At 42.4% G+C, this 21,127-nt stretch overlaps 1 protein-coding gene across 1 annotated transcript in view; it reads left to right on the top strand.

The window, feature by feature from the left end:
* Positions 1-893: 893 nt before the first annotated feature.
* The window catches only part of LOC110505461 (TOG array regulator of axonemal microtubules protein 1), a 37,077-nt gene continuing 16,843 nt past the window's right edge, over positions 894-21,127 (top strand). Inside the window, exons 1-2 of the mRNA XM_021584691.2 lie at positions 894-2,692; positions 12,447-12,513. Of these exons, the coding sequence (XP_021440366.2) occupies positions 1,658-2,692; positions 12,447-12,513 (1,102 nt within the window). The 5' untranslated portion in view covers positions 894-1,657. The remainder of the gene's footprint in view (positions 2,693-12,446; positions 12,514-21,127) is intronic.

Here is a 21,127-nt window from a genome sequence, read left to right as displayed (position 1 = left end):
GTCAGTTGGCTTTTCATAGCCGATCATTAAAAGTATCTCTACCACTCCTGCTGTCTCTACAGAGTTGAAAACAGCAGGTCTGGGACAGGTAGCACGTCCGGTGAACAGGTCAGGATTCCATAGCCGCAGGCAGAACAGTTGAAACTGGAGCAGCAGCACGGCCAAGTGGACTGGGGACAGCAAGGAGTCATCATGCTTAACTGACTTGCCTAGTTAAATAAAGGTTAAAGCTCTTTTATGTTTAGATAAGAATTGTATACCTGTCTTGTATACCTATACACCATTCCTGTGTGTGTTTAATAAAAAATATTTGAAATAAATAAAGGTTAAAGAAAGAATAATGGTCAAACATGGGCGTAACCAGAGTATCTGTACACAAATAATACTGTTCCTGATAGCATGGCTTCCTCTCCTGGCAGGGCCCAGCAAGTGGTATTGGCAGGTGGAAGATGCTGGAGATCTGAATCCACTGCGCCTACATCTTGGCACTCCCCCACCATTGTAAAAAAATATTTTGGAAGATATAGAAATGCATATATGAATATCTACAATTAATGCATACTTTTAAATTATATTATGTGAGCTAAACATAAAAATGTATGACAAATTATTAAATCATTTTTTTAAAAGTTATAATGTTAATGTCCCTGCTACAACAAAAAACAACTGAAATACAGTAGTCCTTGAAACATTGAATTGAAATACTATAGAACTTTCATTCATTCTATGGAGGACTGCTTCTTCTGGGGAGTGTCAATTTGGCCTACTAGTGGGTTCAAAGCATTTAATTGGCAGATACATAGACTGGTTAATTGTATAATTGGATCTGAAGACCTGTGTATTCATAAATTCCGAGTTGTCACGAATGCAGCATTTTTCCAACAACTCGCGTCACCATGGAAGCGATCCGTTTGTGTCATGTTGTAGTCGCCATTTTGATGGTTCTATGTGTGTGGGCTACGGCGATGAATGTCTCTACAGTGCAGCTAGCTAGCTAGTTAGTTTACAAACATTCAACATAAAGTCTCATACTGTTACATACATTTAACCGAAGAGATCAAGGAGATGTGTGCAATTTTTTTGTATGCCGGACGTCAAATTTGAACGACTAATCGGAATGCGAAGTCTGCATTTTAGTCTGTTTTCTAACTTCGCCAGCTAGCCGCCAGGTTTCTTCTATTAATTCGCAATTCAAAGTCGTACGTTAAGCTAAAAGCTAGCGATGATATTGGATTCTATGGAAATCATACATCTGAAGAGGTACTGGCAGCGACGTCGCCCTGACACGCTATTTCTGGACATTGAATGATTGCTTCCTAGTTATGCAGCTAGTTAGCTATGTTAGCTAATTTAGCTGAAATACAACATGGGCTTTCAAATACAACATTCCACCGTGCCTTTTTTCGTCATGGTTATGTAGGGGAACGCACAGCAAGCTACAAGTGTTTTTATTTTCACTCAACGTTGCTTTCACCGTTCACGTTCCAGTTGTCTCGTAGACCAGCACAATGAACCGTTATTCATAAGAAACTGCAAATGCCCAATCGAACCACCAAGACAAGATGATGAGTCAAAGAAACGGGCAATATTGTCCTCACAGAAATGTGATTGCTTCATTAGATTCTTCCCTTTGACCACATCAAAAGGACCATCAATTATGATTTTTGGATTGATACCCCAGGAGTTACATGAACAGCTCCTAGACCTAAAAAACTACCAAAATCGAACAAATGGTGTGGAAGAGCTGAAAAAACTCCTATTTGGATTGGACTTGAAGCCAGTCCCCTCGGACAGTATTGTGGAGTTTCTATATTTTCTCCACAGACTTCTAGATGACACCAACTTCAAAGTCTTGTATGGCACTTTACAGGTGATAAACCTACTCATCCAGAAATTGGATTACAATATAGACAAATATTTCAAACAGATAGTATGTGTGGCTCTGAAACCCCTTGGAGACAACCGTGCTGTCACCCGGAATGAGTACATGAATGTGTTCAGGCAGTTGACTAGAATTGTAGGGCCACAGAAAGTGTTAGACCTTGCCATTGGACACCTGAGACACAAGAACTCCAGGGTCAGAGAGGATGTCATCAACATCATCACAGCAGCTATGCTCACCCACCCCAAGAAGGACTTCAACATCCCCAGCCTCTGCTTTGAAGTTGCACCATACTTGGCGGACAGCAAGAAGAAGGTCCGCCATGCAGCCCTAGAACTATTTGCTGTTTTTGACCATTGCCTTGACACAGGGAAAAAACAGCCGCTAATGAAGGCTGTAGACCGAGTGGAGCTCAATGGGGATGTGGAGGGTCTTATGGCAGCTGTTCAAGCAAGAAGAGCCAGGCACATACTTCCCAGACTGTCCTCCGATGGGATGGTAGAATACGCCCTTCTAATCCCTAAATCAGGACAACGACGGTCACCACAGTTTGGGTCAGGAGCTGACCTGGAATGGGTGCTCAATGGCGGGCGGATCAGCAGTGCCAAGAGCATCAGGACGGAACCAGACTCTGACAGGCTGTATCATGGTTATGGAAGTTTGGGCTCCCTCATTGATGACCTTCCACTGCAGAGGAGAATTGTCAGTGCAGGCAAAGGGAAGAACAAGCTTCCCTGGGAGAGGTCAAGCCTTCCTTCCACAGTGAACATCCAGCCATGCAGTACCTCTAATGGAAAATCCTCTGATCAGGTTGGTCATAGTTGACGCCAAGGTTACATCAAGCAAAAGTCTGCTGATGACACTTGTTTATCATTTAGCTTTTTTTATGTAGCAAAGTGTCATTTGAGAAAAATAAATATCAAGACATGTTCTCTCTAGGCTACAGGTACAATAATCTTATTTCCATAGTGGCACCATAATTACATGGAAGAAGGTGCAAATAGAATGATTTTTGTGACCACCCAAAGTGAAAATCTGTCAAATATTAGTTTGCAGGAACCTGAAAGTTCACTGAAACAATAACACGCAGTATACTAGATATTGACAAAGGCTTGTGTTGGGACTATATGGAGTTGTATCCATAACTATTTGTTTGATGGCTGATTTGGGCAATTCCACGTAGAGGAATTATGTTTTGACTCCGATTTGTCACTTTAAAGGGAAGGTAGCATACTCTTAACCACATGTAACATATGGATATGCATTAGTATACTCATCCAATGCAAAGTTGCACCTAATTTTTCAAGTTGTTACATAAAACCGATCAGAATGGCGAAGTCATGTCAGAAAATGTTTTTCCGGGGTGTGATGTAATACCAACAGAAATAACTTAAAATGTATAACCTCAAATTAAACCAAATCGTTTACACTCATGACTACTTGTTTCAATAACATTTTCAGCCAATTTACATGTTAATACTTTATAAATGTATTGTTAGAAATCAACTTGCAAGGTTGCTAGCCAACTAGCCTGCTAAAGTTAGCTCTACTAGCCTGTTAACATAAGCCCTATTGGCCTGCCAACATTAGCCCTACCAGCCTGCTAATGTTACGTTAGAACTGCATGAGTCAGCCATTTGCTATCAACATCTAGCTTACAGCTACATTAACCCTTTACGCTAAAGACGATGTTGTGAGAAGACCGATTTTCGGGATGTCTCATGGTCTGACAAACGGCACTCTTGCTCTGTCACCTTTCACCGCAGATGCAAAAGTGTGACATTGGCTGATGGGGTGGAGTGAGACTCATCCAATGCAAAAAAACAGATGTGCATATTATGTGTGTGTGAGCAAATGATGATGTGAGTGTTTGTGTGTGTTGGAGTGTCAGTGTGCATGAGTGTGTAGGGCCCTAAGAGTGCATAGAGCCAGTGCAAAAATAAAATACAAGGGTCAACTCAGTCAGTGTAGCCTTTGTGTTAGCTATTTAGTTAGTTATTTAGCAGACATGATTTGGGGATGGAAGCAGTTCAGGAGCCTTTTGGTGTCAGACATGATGCACCGGTACTGCTTACCGTGCGGAACCAGAGAACAGTCTATGGCTTGGGTGGCTGGAGTCTTTAATGATTTTTCGGGCCTTTATTTTCACACCGCCTGATATCGAGCAGCGAGCTCAGCCCCAGTGATGAAGCCCCCCTCCCCCGTTTCCTTTAGTCCACGATCAGCTTTTGGCCTTACTGACATTGAGGGAGAGGTTGTTGTTCCGGCACTGCACTGTTAGGTCACTGACCTCCCAGTAGGTTGTCTCATCGTCACCTGATCACCTACCACCGTTGTGTCGTCAGCAAACTTTATGATGGTGTTCGAGTCGTGCGGGCCACACAGTTGTGGGTGAACAGGGAGTACTGGAGGGGAGTAAGCACACACCCCTGTGGGGTCCCTGTGTTAAGGGTCATAAGGGCGGTGGTGATGTTGCCGCCGACCCTCACCACTTGGGTTCGGCCCGTCGGGAAGTCCAGGATCCAGTTGCAGAGTGAGGTGTTCAGTCCGAAGGTCCTAAACTTGGTGACGAGCTTGGAGGGGACTATGGTGTTGAATGCTGAACTATAGCCAATGAACAGCATTCTCACATGTCAGCAAAAACATAACACCTTGAGTTAAATATATATATTTGGGATATTGAACTACAATAGGTGAAGTGGATTTACATCCGGTAATTGAATTACATCATTGCTCCCTGATCTGTACCATACAGAAAATGATAATTCTCGATATGAATATCATTCCCTTCATGGTGTTGTATCCTAATAGGTACACAAAGGTACAAAATATGCAATGTATACTCAAATATGCAAAAGAAGGACAACGCACTGGCTATTATTGTAATGATCTCCAACCCCAAACAATACCACATTTAGTTGGTCCGAACCAGACCAAATCTGAAACAATCATAGACATCTATGTTTCACAAGTTTGGACACCACAGTAGAGTACAGTAAAGTATATATGTATAATACACTACATAACATTCTACTCTAGTGCTGTACTGTACAGTGTAGGGTTGGCCGGTATCTAGATTTCCATACCGTGCCATCTCGGGATATATACGTTATTACCGGTAGTGCACACAAGGGGCGCAATTTATTTTTCGAATGGGGAAAAAAAGCCCCAAAAATGCCACTTACCAGAATGCTAAGAAGTACTAAGGAATCCTCATAGTGGATGCTAGGTAAATGCTAACGAGCGCATGCAAACATTTACTACTAAGACAGACAATCCAGCTCATAAAGTTATGCAAGCATCTCAAAATGCAGTTTGCAACACGCACAAAACAAATATTAGACAGCCGGGATCTTAATCCAGGAGGGGATTGTCTCTGCTGCTCTTACCAAGAAGCTTGATCCTGCAAGCTAACACTAGCCACCTAGCTAACATTAGCAACCAAAACCCAGCTAGATAACTTAATAGTTATAAGATATATAGCTGGCAAACAGTAGTGAATTCCATACAAGTGTAACTTGATCACCTCACTTAATTTGCACTACAGGACTGACTCACCTCAAGAAGCTCCCATTTTGCACGTTGTTCTTTTTTGTAAACAAACACACGTGACTGGCTCAAACAGCTTTTCGGGAAACTAGTACCGGTAGCTTCATAATGAAGGCAAAATTATGAACGCGATCTGCTTTATCTATTACCTAGTGCACAAGTTGACTGCATGTATTTATTTAAAAAGTACTAATATTCAAATGTTTAAAAATTAAAAGACGGTATTGGAAAATCATACTGATGGTATTTGTAAATACCCCAGGATAACTGTTTGGAGTTTGTGACAGTAACTATGTGAGCTTATTACAGTATTATAGACATTTTGTTCTGGGATTTCTAGTGTAGCTTGTCAGCATCATATAGCAAAACATCTTAGATTTTTATAGATAACTTTTAATAGTTTGTAGCTCAAACCATTCGGACTCTACAGAAGTTTTTGTAAAATGACCCAGGCCCCTTCCCGATCCGCCCTTGTCTCACAAACACCACTCTAGCGCAGCCCCCATTAATCACACATACTAATAGTTGGTATCTACGGATGCAGAAGAAATAGACAAATCCGATTAGAAGTCCAAAACATGCCAGCGTTACGGTGGGACTCATTGGGTTAAGGGACATTTCCCTTCTCTGCTTCAGCTTGAGTTTTTGTAAAAACTACTCCACAGATATGGCTCTTTTACAACTTGTGCTCAAAATCTTTACAGCCCTGAACAACAATTAATACGCTCTTGGTATCTTTCTAGAATTATCCAAAGTGTTCAACACGGTTGATTATGAAATATGACTCGCTAAGTTGCATTATTACAGTTTTCACGATTATACATATAAATGGCTATATAAATATGTTTGATAGAGAAAAATGTCTATATGCAATTGCTTGTGCATCTACCAGGGCCAAGATATCCTGTGGTGCTTCACCCCTTGGACCTTTGTTATTCCTAATCTATATCCATGTCCTTGCTGCTGTGTCTGCTACCGTACTTACCGTTATTGTTACTGATGATACCAACTTCATTTTATCACACAAGAATTTCAATTCACTTATCATTGAAGCCAACTCCAGCATGGCACATTTTATGAATGGTTCCAGATAAACTATCTTTAAATGCTTAAAAAAATCCAACTTCATTGTATTTACTGGTAAGAATATGAAATATTGTTTTAAAAAAAAAAAAGGGCCAGAATTTCAATTGGTGGGAATGAAATGGAGCAGGTTTCATCCTCTAGATTCCTAGGTGTTCTTGTTGATGAAAAGTTGTCCTGTAAAGATCATATTCACTTTGTCTGCAGAAAAGTCGTGAGGTCCGTTGGTATCATCAGAATGATTAGTGGTTTGGTTCAGGCTTGCTTCCTAACACACACTATACTATAGCTTAATTTACCCATATCTCATTTACTGCAATATTGTCTGGGCCAGTACATATGCTTTCTACCTACACAAATGACTCATCACACAGAAGAAATTGGCAAGACTAGCCGCCTCTAATGGCTTGGCTCCATCTGCCCATCTGTTTTAGACAATATAGTGAGTTGCTTATCTACAACATTAATATACAAGAAACAATGCACCTTCATCTACAAGTACACATACCTCCCAGACAGCCTACCTAATCCTTTCAATAGATTCTTCCAGGTTCATTCCCAAATCCATGCAAACAGCACACAGCAATAACCTTCACCCTCCCCACTGCTGCACCTCACATAGTCAATTCTCTATCAGATACAAAGGTTCCATACTCTGGAATTCTTATATTCACATTGCCAAAACATCATTATCCATCAATAACTTAAAGTGTATACAAGGGGTCAGACTGAAAAATCTAACTACGGAGTAGTCTCGTTCATGTAGCTTAACTCTCTTACTCACACACACACACACACACACACACACACACACACACAATTAAACATGTTTTGTCTTGTACAGTTGAAGTCGGAAGTTTACATACACTTAGGTTGGAGTCATTGAAACTAGTTTTTCAACCACTCCACAAATTTCTTGTGAACAAACTATAGTTTTGGCAAGTCGGTTAGGACATCTACTTTGTGCATGACACAAGTCATTTTTCCAACAATTGTTTACAGACAGATTGTTTCACTTATAATTCACTGTATCACAATTCCAACGGGTCAGAAGTTTACATACACTAAGTTGACTGTGCCTTTAAACAGCTTGGAAAATTCCAGAAAATGATGTCATGGCTTTAGAAGCTTCTGATAGGCTAATTGACATAATTTGAGTCAATTGAAGATGGACCTGTGGATGTGTTTCAAGGCCTACCTTCAAACTTGGTGCCTCTTTGTTTGACATCATGGGAAAATCAAAAGAAATCAGCCAAGACTTCAGAAAAAAATGGTAGAACTCCACAAGTCTGGTTCATCCTTGGGAGCAATTTCCAAACATCTGAAGGTACCACGTTCATCTGTACAAACAATAGTACGTATGTATAAACACCATGGGACCACGCAATCGTCATACCGCTCAGGAAGGTTAGGCGTTCTGTCTCCTGGAGATTAATGTACTTTGGTGCGAAAAGTGCAAATCAATCCCAGAACAACAGCAAAGGACCTTGTGAAGATACTGGAGGAAACGGGTACAAAGGTATCTATATCCATATAAAAACGAGTCCTATATCGACATAACCTAAAAGGCCACTCAGCAAGGAAGAAGCCACTGTTCCATAACCACCATAAAAAAAGCCAGACTACGGTCTGGCCATAATGACCATCGTTATGTTTGGAGGAAAAAGGGGAGGCTTGCAAGCTGAAGAACACCATCCCAACCGTGAAGCACGGGGGTGGCAGCATCCTGTTGTGTGTGTGCTTTGCTGCATGAGGGGACTGGTGCACTTCACAAAATAGATGGCATCATGATGCAGGAAAATTATGCGCCTATATTGAAGCAACATCTCAAGACATCAGTCAGGAAGTTAAAGCTTGGTCACAAATGGGTCTTCCAAATGGACAATGACCCCAAGCATACTTCGAAAGTTGTGGCAATATGGCTTAAGGACAATAAAGTCAAGGTATTGGAGTGGCCTTTACAAAGCCCTGACCTCAATCCCATAGAACATTTGTGGGAAGAACTGAAAAAGCGTGTGCAAGCAAGGAGGCCTACAAACCTGACTCAGTTACACCAGCTCTGTCAGGAGGAATGGGCCAAAATTCACCCAACTTATTGTGGGAAGCTTGTGGAAGGCTACCCAAAATGTTTGACCCAAGTTCAACAATTTAAAGGCAATGCTACCAAATACATTGAGTGTATGTAAACTTCTGACCCACTGGGAATGTGATAAAAGAAATAAAAGCTGAAATAAATCATTCTCTCTGCTATTATTCTGACATTTCACATTCTTAAAAATAAAGTGGTGATCCTAACTGACCTAAAACAGGGAATGTTTACCAGGATTAAATGTCAGGAATTGTGAAAAACTGAGTTTAAATATATTTGGCTAAGGTGTATGTAAACTTCCGACTTCAACTGTATACTAAGTATATCATGTACATTTATAATTAGTATGCTCTGTTTAACTGATGTAACTTTTTTTTGTACTTATATTTGTAGCCCTTTTGGGTTTCCAACCTCACCTGCTCAGGTTTTACCTTTTTTTTTATCTGTACTGTTTTGTCTTTCATCTACATTTAAAAAAATTATAATAAATGCTGAAAACATTTTGCTCCACTATTTGAAGAGAAGGAGAACAAGCTATAGGATGAAAAATATAGCCGTTTTGGTGCAGGTACAGATGATTTTATGTATTTATTATTATTCTACAAATCGATACTTGGAGTCAAATATCAATATATCATCCCCTCTCTACAATGGGTTTACTCCCAGATCGCCTCATCAGGGAAGTCAATCTACTAATCTCCTCGTTTTCATTCTCTCAGATACTGAAACACCCAGCTGTCAGTCAGACAGTGGCAGACGTTTGTTTGTCGTGGGGAAACACCGGCCATCTCCCTTTTTTTCGGTATAATAGAGTAGCCTACTTGTGCTTCTGAACTGTTGCCACAAAGTCGCAACAAAAGTATAGGCTATGCGCTTAAAAATCCGTAGGGGAGAGATCCCAGCAGTGGCACCTTGTCACAGAGATGGTTCGAGATAACACAGACTTTTGAGTGAGCATTCAGGTACTATTAAATCGTTGAAATTTGGAAGAATGACCATTTTGTTTTTTTGCAAGCATTTCGCTACACCTGTAATAACATCTGCTAAATATGTGTATGCGACCAATAACATTTGATGATTTGATCACAAACTACTTGTTCAACGAGTCTTTTTGAAGTTTGCTCTGTGCACCATAGGCCTTTCGGAGCCTTCCAGTGAAACCTTATGTTTATAGTAGTCCCCGTCTCCCAGCAACATCTTTGCGACACAACACGCATGTATTCAGAGGGGGATTGACACTTAATTGGCAATGCATGTGAAGATATCGTAGGACCCGACGCGATTGTGGAACGTCAACCACTTAGGCTGCGTTCACACAGGCAGCCCAATTCTGATCTTTTTCCCACCAATTGGTCTTCTGCTCAATCGGTTTCCCGATAGCGATGGAACTTGGAACTTAAGCTTTACAGTGTTTTGACGATACATTGTTCCTATAACAGCCGACAGTGTCACATGCGTTTCCCAAAGCACCACGTAGAGAGAACGTTCGCGTCATTTGTAGCATGTGTCAATACCGAAAGAAAGGCAGCGCTGCTCTCTGATCAGTTTCACCCATTCAAATATTACCTTAATATCATAATTATTTTACAATACTGACGACGGATTAGCCCCTAGAGCTGTATTATAACCTATGGCTGCAAATATTGAGGTGGCTTAGTCTATTCTTACCCAACAGTACTGCACAAAATTACACATTTGGTACTTCATCAAATAAAAATCGACACAACAATGCAGAGAATAAAACAGAGAAATAAAGAAAAATATTAACACAGGGAATAAATACAGAATGAGGAACGATAACATGGATATATACACGGAGTACCAATACAGAGTCGATTTGCAGGGGTGCGAGGTAATTGAGGTAGATATGTACATATAGATAGGGATAAAGTGACTAGGAAGCAAGATAGATAAACAGTAACAGCAGCGTATGTAATGAGTCAAAATAGTTAGTCCGGGTAGCTGTTGGTTAACCGTTTAACTAACTATTTAGCAGTCTTATGGCTTGGGGGTAAAAGCTGTTCAGGGTCCTGTTGATTCCTGACGTGGTGCATCGGTACTTCCTGTCGTGTGGTAGCAGAGAGAACAGTGTATGACTTGTTTGGCTGGAGTATTTGACCATTTTTAGGGTCTTCCTCTCACACCGCCTGGTATAGAGGTCCTGGATGGCATAGAGCTTGGTCTGTCTCCTGGGCCGTATGCACTGCCGTCTAGTGCCTTGCGGTCGGATGCCAAGCAGTTGCTATACCAAGCGGTGATGCAGCCAGTCAAGATGCTCTCAATGGTGCAGTTGTATCACTTTTTGAGGATCTGAGGGCCCATGCCAAATATTTTCAGGATTCAGTTGCAGAGGGAGGTGTTCAGTCCTAGGGTCCCTAGCTTGGTGATGGGCTTGGAGGGCACACTGGTATTAAAACACTGAGCTGTAGTCAATGAACAACATTCTCACATAGGTATTCCCCCTATCCAGGTGGGAGAGAGCAGTGTGGAGTGCGATAGAGATTGCGTCATCTGTGGATATGCTGTTTGTAACAATTGCAAAGACATTGGCAACTTTGTTCTGAAGTGATCTGCAGTCACAGACAGACAAATTAACACTTTGATTCTATATTAGGTGGAGATCTTCTGTGTATAAAGTAGGCAAAAAAACATCTATTGACCCACTTAGCTGTTCTGAGGCAGTTGGTAAACAACAATTGTCTAAAAGTGCAACTTTACTAACGATGGTTTTGGGAAGCAACTCGGAGATTTAACAATGCTCCTACGAAGGTTCTAATGATGAACTTAGCCTTAAGATGCTTTTGGGACTCTGGGTCCTGATCTTTTCGCATCAGATTTTTTGGACTGATCAAAAGACCAATTAGTGAAAAGAAGATAAGAATTGGGCTGCCTGTCTAAACGCAGCCTTACTGCTCTAGTGTTGATTAAGATCCCAGTGGTTAAATCTAACGACAATGGGAGTTGCCTTTAATGTGAGATGGATCTTAACACCATGTCTGAGGGAAGCTTTGGTGAGCACTGAGATGAAAACTGCCTATCTTTCATTCTACTGCCTATCATCAATTTTACTGCGACGCTTGAAATGTCCCATGGCTACACTTTTTATTACATATTTTACCCCCTTTTCTCTCCAATTTCGTGATATCCAATTGGTAGTTACAGTCTTGTCCCATCGCTTCAACTCCCCTACAGACTCAGGAGAGGCGAAACACGACCCTGCCAAGCCGCACTGCTTCTTGACACACTGCTCGCTTAACCCGGAAGCCAGCCGCACCAATGTGTTGGAGGAAACACTGTACAACTGGCGACCGAGATCTGCTTACAGGCTCCCGTCCTGCCACAATGAGTCGCTAGAGCGCGATGGAACAAGGAAATCCCAGCCGGTCAAACCCTCCCCTAACTTGGACGGGGCTGGGCCAGTTGTTCGCCACTTCATGGGTTTCCTGGTTATGGCCGGCTGTGACATAGTCTGGGATCGAACCCAGGGCTGTAGTGACACCTCAAGCACTGCGACGAAGTGCCTTAGACTGCTGTGCCACTCGGGATGCCCGGCTACACCTTTTATAGTAAAAGTTTAATGAGAGTAGTACACGTCATTGAAGTAGGACAGACGCCATTGAAGTTTGGGTTTATACACTGACAGAATCCCAGAGCACACAGTTTATTGTCTGAGCTAAATCGCTGCAACATCCCTTTGTTGATACCAATGGATGAAATTACAGTTGATCCATGGTAGGCTCTCTGTTTTCAAATAGTCGTTTATGTTTGACGTGAACTTTACCCAGTTTTGTGGCTCAGTGACATAATTGTCACCATAGTTATCCCCTGATTCCATCTCCTCAGGTCATCAGTGAAGACTGCTTGTCCCTCTCCCGGAAGCTGAGTCCGGAGACATATGTCCCCAGTTTTGGTAAGTGCCCATTTCCTGTCTCTTGCATGCATCATGAGCTACCACACAAGCTGACGAGGTGCAGTTGAGTTGAGTTGCTGTCAGTGCCGAAGTTAGCCTGGCTCTAGATTAAACCAGCTTTGAATTGGATTATCACACCGAGTCAAGGAGCCATGCTATTTCACGTCACTCAGAGCACTGACATGATGGATTTGCTAGGCGCCCTGGCAGAAGAGTGCCATACACACAACAAGAATCATTCATGATTGAAGAATACCATGGATGAATTGCTTATATTTTGCTGTTATTGTTGGAAAGAGAGTGTGTATGCAAGACAAGTACCAAGAAAGCCTAATATGGACAATAGCATGCTTGAATATAATTTACCCTTCAAATCCTAACAAATGTCCTCTCTATCTCAAACCGGTGTGAAAAGGGATTTCTCTCCAAGAATGCATAGGTTGAGAGTTATCTAATGCATGGTGATAATATATGGAGGTGTCCTTGATGTGAGGGGGTGGTGAATTCTCTAAACATGGTTGATGTAGGAGTCAGTCACTCCTCTTCATGTTCCTGCTGTTTAATGTCAATGCCATTTGTAGGCGTTCAATAAGTAGACACTTAATACGAGCCGCGGAGGCTGGCTTTGAGAAGGAGCTGTTGAGAATGCATTTGGTTATCACCAAACCTCGATCTGGTTTTCATTAGGAAAGCAATGGGGCCGAACTTGCAAACATTAGAAAATGTTTGTTTAACCTGGACCTCAAAATGTGCCAATAGAAATTCCTGACATGGGGTTTGATCACGTGCAGCAATGTGTTAGCTGTTCCCACATTTACATTTCAATAATTTAGCAGACTCTTATTCAGAGCGACTTAGAGTTAGTGCATTCATCTTAAGATAGCATAGTAAGTACATTTTTCCTTAATAAAGTAGCTATCAGCAAAGTCAATGCTAGTAGGAAAATGTAGGGGGAAAATGTGTGTTCCCATCAGATAATCTGGCAGATTTAGCCCTGTGCTAACCCTTCTCTTCAATATACGTGCAGGCTAGGGATGAATATTTTCCCCAAAATCTTCCAAGTTTCAATAGCGGGAATAATTAATATTTATCCCAGGGTCCTGGGAAATGCTTGAAAAACCAGAAGTACCCATTCAAAGCATTTAAAACCAAGATATGGTCACTGCCAGGCTTCTCCCCTTGTCGGCTTGGCTGCATGTGCAAATGACACTGATATTTAGTAATGATAGAGTAAATATCTTTGATCGCCAGTGACAGTATTGTGAATTGTTCATAAATTCAGAGTTGTCATGTTCCTCAATTAATTCAGCGCATTTTGATAAACCATTTCTGTATGGACTTCGCTTTGTGCATGGGGACATTGCCATGCAGAAACAGGAAAGCCTTCCCCAAACTATTACCACAAAGTTGGAAGCACAGAATCGTCTAGAATGTCATTGTATGCTGTAGCGTTAAGATTTCCCTTCACTGGAACTAAGGGGCCTAGCCCGAACCATGAAAAACAGCCCCAGACCATTATTCCTCCTCCACCAAACTTGACTTTTGGCACTATGCAATCGGGCAGGTAGCATTCTCATGGCATCCGCCAAACCCAGATTTGTCCGTTGGACTGCCAGATGGTGAAGAGTGATTCACCAATAGCGGCAAGCTTTACTCCACTCCAGCCGATGCTTGGCATTGTGCATGGTGATCTTAGACTTATGTGAGGTCTCGGCCATGAAAACCCATTTCATGAAGCTCCCGACGAACAGTTATTGTGCTGACGTTGCTTCCAGAGGCAGTTTGGAACCTCGGTAGTGAGTTTTGCAACTGAGGACAGACAATTTCTACGCTCTTCAACACTTGGCGGTTCCGTTCTGTGAGCTTGTGTGGCCTACCACTTTGTGGCTGAGCCGATGTTGTTCCTAGACATTTCCACTTCACAATAAGTGCACTTACAGTTGACCGGGACAGCTCTATCAGGGCAGAAATTTGATGAACTGACTTGTTGGAAAGGTGGCATCTTATGACGGTGCCATGTTGAGTCACTCAGCTCTTCAGTAAGGCCATTCTACTGCCAATGTTTGTCTATAGAGATTGCATGGCTGTGTGCTCAATTTTAAACATCTGTCAGCAACGGGTATGGCTGAAATTGCCGAATCCACAAATTTGAAGGGGTGTCCACATACTTTTGAATATATAGTGTATCTACCAGAGTGAAAGTTGCTATTGGTAGTGGAGATGTTGAGGAGTGAGCTAAAGGGGTGGTACCAGTGGGTCTGCCGTTGTGTATGTAACAAGGGCCAGTTGACCAGGGTGTAAAGGTCACAGTAATGAGTGTTGAAGGGGGCACTGGTATCAAAGCAGATGGCAGTTTGGTAAATTACGTCTAGTTTATTGAAGGAGGTTTTGGATGCAAGCCTGTAAAACTACGTCGCAATAGTCCAGTCATTTTTACATGGGTGTGCTTGGCAGAGTGGGTGAAGGATGTTTTGTTGGGGTACAGGAAACCAATTCTGGATTTAACTTTAGACTGCAGGTGGGGGACGTGGGTATGGAATGACAGTGAGCAGTCCAGCCATATACCAAGATATTTATAGGTGTCAACATACTCTAGCTCTGACCCATTCAAGGTGAAATTGTTAGGAGGACAGGCATGTTAAGGTCGGTTCCGGTTGAAGAGCATACGTTTACTTTTTTTGGTATTGAGGAGTAGGTTAGGTCAGAGAAGGCATGCTGGATGTTGTTAAAGCTATGTTGTAGGGTGGTCAGCACGGTGTTCAAGGAGGGCCCAGTTGTGTACAAGATAGTGTCATCGGCATAAAGGTGGATGGGGGAGTCACCAGCAGCATGTGCAGCATTGTTAATCTACTCAGGGATAAGGTCGGCCCAAGAATCGATCCTTGTTGAGCTCCCATAGATACAGCCAGTGGTTTGGACTGTAGGCCTTTGGAATTCACACATTGTACACGGACAGAAAAATCGTTTTCAAACCAGGCTAGACAGTTCTCTGAGAACCCTAGGTCGATGAGTCTATTGAGCAGGATACAGTGGTTAACAAGATCAAAGGCTTTAGCCAGATCAATAAAAGCAGACGCACAATACTGCTTGTTGTCAAAAGCAGATATGTTGTTTAGAACCTTCAGTGTTGCAGAGGTACGCCCACGGACAGTTCTGAAGCCAGACTGCAGACTGTTCTGAAAGAACACTGTGGGACTCAAGGTGGCGGGTTAACTGTTTGTTGACCAGACTTTCAAAAACTCTAGAAAGGCAATGCAAGATGGAGATTGGTCTGTAACAGTTGGGGTCTAGCTTGTTGCCCCCTTTGAAGAGTGGTATGACGGCAGCAGCTTTCCAATTCTTTGGGACTTGTTTGCAAGGTGAGGTTGAAGAGGCAAGTGATGGGGGCTGAGATAATGCTTCAGAAAGAAGGGGCCCAGATCATTGAGCCCAGCTAATTTTATTAGGGTCCAGATTACTCGACTCCTTTAGGACCTCGTTCTTCTGTACTGGCTGGAAGGAGAAACGGGGGGTGCTCTGAGGGAGAACACTACTGGGGGAAGCATGGCTCGCAGCAGGCATGGTTAAAATGTGTGGCCAACCCTGACAAAGTGTCAGAAGGGTCCGTGGAGGTCTTTGCTTTATGCCAGAGCAGGTGTTTTCACTGGATCAACTCAGACAGTTCAGCGCTAAACCAGAAGCTGTAGCAATTTTGGTTCTAACCTTCTTAAGAGGAGCATATTTATTAAGGACTGTGAGGAAAGAGGTTTTAAAATGGCACCAAGTGTCCTCAACACAAGGGATAAGGTCAGTTCTGGGCCTGTGTACAGATGCCAGGTCAAGTATCAAGGCCTGCCCATTAAAGTGCTTTAAGAGATGTTTGACAATAATCAGAGAGGGGGCGTTTAATATTGGTACCGTTGTGGACAATTCAACAGTAGTCACTATGGCATGGCAGAAAACTGCAGAGGAGTACTTAGCAGGCATATCAGTGAGAATAACATCTATGAGTGTGCCATTATCTGCAGACTTGGGCTTGTATCTATTGGGAGCCTGTAAAATATGGGGGAGGTTTAAATCATACAGCTGGAGTTGTACAGAGTTGGGAGGTCACCTAATAACACAAACTCTGAGGAGGTATAACGGGCAATCAGTTCACTTAGAGCAGTCCGAGCACAGGCGGGAACAGACTTCTAAATAGCTGTCACTAGCCGGCCTCCACCCATTACCCTGCCCTGAACTTAGTCACTGTCACTAGCCGGCTACCACCCGGTTACTCAACCCTTCACCTTAGAGGCTGCTACCCTATGTGCATAGTAGAGGTCGACCGATTAATCGGGAATGGCCGATTAATTAGGGCCGATTTCAAGTTTTCATAACAATCGGAAATCGGTATTTTTTTTTTTACACCTTTATTTAATCTTTATTTAACTAGGCAAGTCAGTTAAGAACACATTCTTATTTTCAATGACGGCCTAGGAACGGTGGGTTAACTGCCTCGTTCAGGGATAGAATGACAGATTTTTACCTTGTCAGCTCGGGGGATTCAATCTTGCAACCTTACAGTTAACTCGTCCAACGCTCTAACCACCTGATTACATTGCACTCCACGAGGAGACTGCCTGTTACACGAATGCAGTAAGCCAAGGTAAGTTGCTAGCTAGCATTAAACTTATCTTATAAAAAACAATCAATCAATCATAATCACTAGTTAACTACACATGGTTGATGATATTACTAGTTTATTTAGCGTGTCCTGTGTTGCATATAATCGATGCGGTGCGTATCGTTGCTCCAATGTGTACCTAACCATAAACGTCAATGTCTTTCTTAAAATCAATACACAGAAGTATATATTTTTAAACCTGCATATTTAGCTAAAAGAAATCCAGGTTAGCAGGCAATATTAACCAGGTGAAATTGTGTCACTTCTCTTGCGTTCATTGCACGCAGAGTCATTGTATATGCAACAGATTGGGCCGCCTAATTTGCCAGAATTTTACTTAATTATGACATAACATTGAAGGTTGTGCAATGCAACAGGAATATTTAGACTTATGGATGCCACCCCTTAGATAAAATACTGAATGGTTCCGTATTTCCCTGAAAGAATAAACGTCTTGTTTTCCAGATGATAGTTTTCGGATTCGGCCATATTAACCTCTTGAAACTAGGGGGCACTATTTTTATTTTTGGAAAAATAACGTTCCCAAAGTAAATCGCCTACTTCTCAGGACCAGATGCTAGAATATACATATAATTGACAGCTTAGGATAGAAAACACTCTAAAGTTTCTAAAACTGTCAAAATATTGTCTGTGAGTATAACAGAACTGATATTGCAGGCGAAACCCGTTGGAAAATCCAATCAGGAAGTGCCTCTTATTTTGAAACCGTTGTGTTCCTATGCACCCCTATTGGCCATTGAAAGGGATATCAACCAGATTCCTTTTTCTACGTATTCCCTAAGGTGTCTACAGCATTTTGATGTAGTTTCATGCTTTTATGTTGAAGAATGAGCGTAAACGACTACATTGTGTAAGTGGCCAGCTGAGGGCTCTCAGAGTGATTCTTGCGTAACAGAGGTAGTCATTTTTTCTCTCGCTCCTACTGAAAAGCCAATTGTCCCGGTTGATATATTATCGAATAGATATTTGAAAAACACCTTGAGGATTGATTATAAAAAATGTTTGCCATGTTTCTGTCGATATTATGGATATCAATATAATATCATCCAAAAAAGAATATAGTGAAATGTAACTTATCCCCCCCCCCCCATCACTACTGTGGCATTGCAATATGTGAGTTTGTCATCTCAGAGCTGTATTCTCATGAATTTCAAGTTGAGGTCAGTTTTGGAAAATGTCGGCCTACTGTACGTCGATAGAGGGTTTGATGAACATCTATTACATGATCCACATTAGACAGAAAAATGAGTTTTCAAAGCATTTTCTCGTTCTATGTTGCTTGGGAAAACCCCTCTCTACAATGGGTTTACTCCCAGATCGCCTCATCAGGGAAGTCAATCTACTAATCTCCTCGTTTTCATTCTCTCAGATACTGAAACACCCAGCTGTCAGTCAGACAGTGGCAGACGTTTGTTTGTAGTGGGGAAACACCGGCCATCTCCCTTTTTTGGTATATCAAATCAAATTTAATCAAATGTATTTATAAAGCCCTTCTTGCATCAGCTGATATCTCAAAGTGCTGTACAGAAACCCAGCCTAAAACCCCAAACAGCAAGCAATGCAGGTGTAGAAGCACAGTGGCTAGGAAAAACTCCCTAGAAAAGGCAAGAACCTAGGAAGAAACCTAGAGAGGTACCAGGCTATGAGGGGTGGCCAGTCCTCTTCTGGCTGTGCCGGGTGGAGATTATAACAGAACATGGCCAAGATGTTCTAATGTTCATAGATGACTAGTAGGGTCAAATAATAATACTCACAGTGGTTGTCAAGGGTGCAACAAGTCAGCACCTCAGGAGTAAATGTCAGTTGGCTTTTCATAGCCGATCAGTCAGAGTATCTCTACCGCTCCTGCTGTCTCTAGAGAGTTGAAAACAGCAGATCTGGGACAGGTAGCACATCCGGTGAACAGGTCAGGGCTCCATAGCCTCAGGCAGAACAGTTGAAACTGTTCTATAATAGAGTAGCCTACTTGGGCTTCTGAACTGTAGCCACAAAGTCGCAACAAAGGTATAGGCTATGCGCTTAAAGATCCGTAGGGGAGAGATCCCAGCAGTGGCACCTTGTCACAGAGATGGTTTGAGATAACAGACTCAATATCTCAATTGTCTTATTGGCTTCACGTAGTGCAAAAGGTTTGAGTGAGCATTCAGGTACGATTATATCGTTGAAATTTGGAATGGCCATTTTGATTTTTTGCAAGCATTTCGCTACACCTGCAATAACATCTGCTAAATATGTGTATGCGACCAATACAATTTGATTTGAACAGACAGCAACAGTGAGAGAGAGGTACTTTGAGAGTTTGATGTTTAACAGCAGCAGCTCAAACCGTTTGGGCACAGACTTATATAGAATGACAGAGCACTGCAGACTATCCTTCCAATAGATGGCAACCCCTCCTCCCTTGGAGGACCTGTCCTGGCAGAAGATATTATAGCCTGGAATGAAAACATCAGAGTTTGTAACAGATTTCCTGAGCCGTGATTCGGAGATGGCCAGGACGTTAGGGGTGGTCGTGTGCACTAATGTTTTCAGCTCATCAAGTTTGGGGAGGAGACTCCGGATGTTCATATGCATAAATCCAAGGCTTTTGCGATTACAGAAGTCTTCAAAAGTTACGCTATTAGCATCTGGCATGACAGAGTTGTTAACAGAGGAAATGTCAGAGTCAGGGTTTGAATGTACATTACCAGAAACCATCAACAGTAATATGGTAAGGCCATGACTGTTATCGGCGCTCTCAGGCTGCCGTGCGCATGAGAGGAAATTCACGATAGGCTTAATGGAAAGCGTTTGGCCAAACTGTTTCATTAGCAGACATCGGGGTAACATAGAGAATATCCCAAACAGACAGTCCCTAGAGTAGCCATGAATGAAATAACATCCCTAGATGAGGAGGTGAGACGCATCGATGTTTCACCTGGGGGAGAGAGAGGGACTGGCCCGAGGAGCTGGACGGGATGCAATGTGGCATTAACAGACGTTACATTAAAACAAGAGGAAAAGCCATAAATGACACCTCATTGCAGAGAGAGTAAAATCCCACCGCTCCAAATACGGGCACCGATGTGCAATGCGAGCACTCCTAGTGATCAGCTGTTGCGTGCTCTAGGTCCTCACCAGGGACTTGACCTGACTGCAGTTAGGCATCGTAACCGACTTCAGTGGGGAAATGCTCTCCTTCAATGGCCACTGGCACGCTGGAGAATTGTGCTGTTGAATGAATCCCAGTTTCAACTGTACCGGCAGATGTGGGCGAGTTGCTGATGTCAATGTTGTGAACAGAGTGCCCCATCAAATCAAATCATGGTGGCGGTGGGGTTATGATATGGGCAGGAATAAGCTACGGACAATGAACACAATTGCATTTTATCGATGCCAGTTTGAATGCACATAGAGACCGTGATGAGATCCTGAGGCCCATTGTCTTGCAATTCATCCGCTGCCATCCCCTCATGTTTCAGCATGATAATGCACAGCCTCATGTTGCAAGGATCTGCACACAATTCCATTGCCTGCATACTAACCAGACATGTCACCCATTGAGCATGTTTGGGATGCTCTGGATCGATGTGTACGACAGTGTTCCAGTTTCCACCAATATCCAGCAACTTTGCACAGCCATTGAAGAGGAGTGGGACAACATTCCTCAGGCCACAATCAACATCTTGATCAACTCTTCGCGAAGGAGATGTGTCGCGCTGCTTGAGGCAAATGGTGGTCACACCAGATACTGACGGATCCTACTTTTCTTGTTTTTTTAAGGTATCTGTGACCAACAGATGCATATATGTATTCCCAGTCATGTGAAATCCGTAGATTAAGGCTTAATTCATTTATTTCAATGGACTGAATTTCTCATATGAACTATAACTCTAAAGTCTTTTAACTTGTTGCATATTGCATTTCATTTTTGTTCAGTGTAATATTGAGATAAAAACAGCTGCATTG

This window comes from Oncorhynchus mykiss, chromosome 25, assembly GCF_013265735.2.
Source record: "Oncorhynchus mykiss isolate Arlee chromosome 25, USDA_OmykA_1.1, whole genome shotgun sequence".
NCBI classification, from domain to species: Eukaryota; Metazoa; Chordata; class Actinopteri; order Salmoniformes; family Salmonidae; genus Oncorhynchus; species Oncorhynchus mykiss.
Note: the sequence above shows the minus strand (reverse complement) of the source record. Positions and strands in the feature narration are given on the sequence as shown.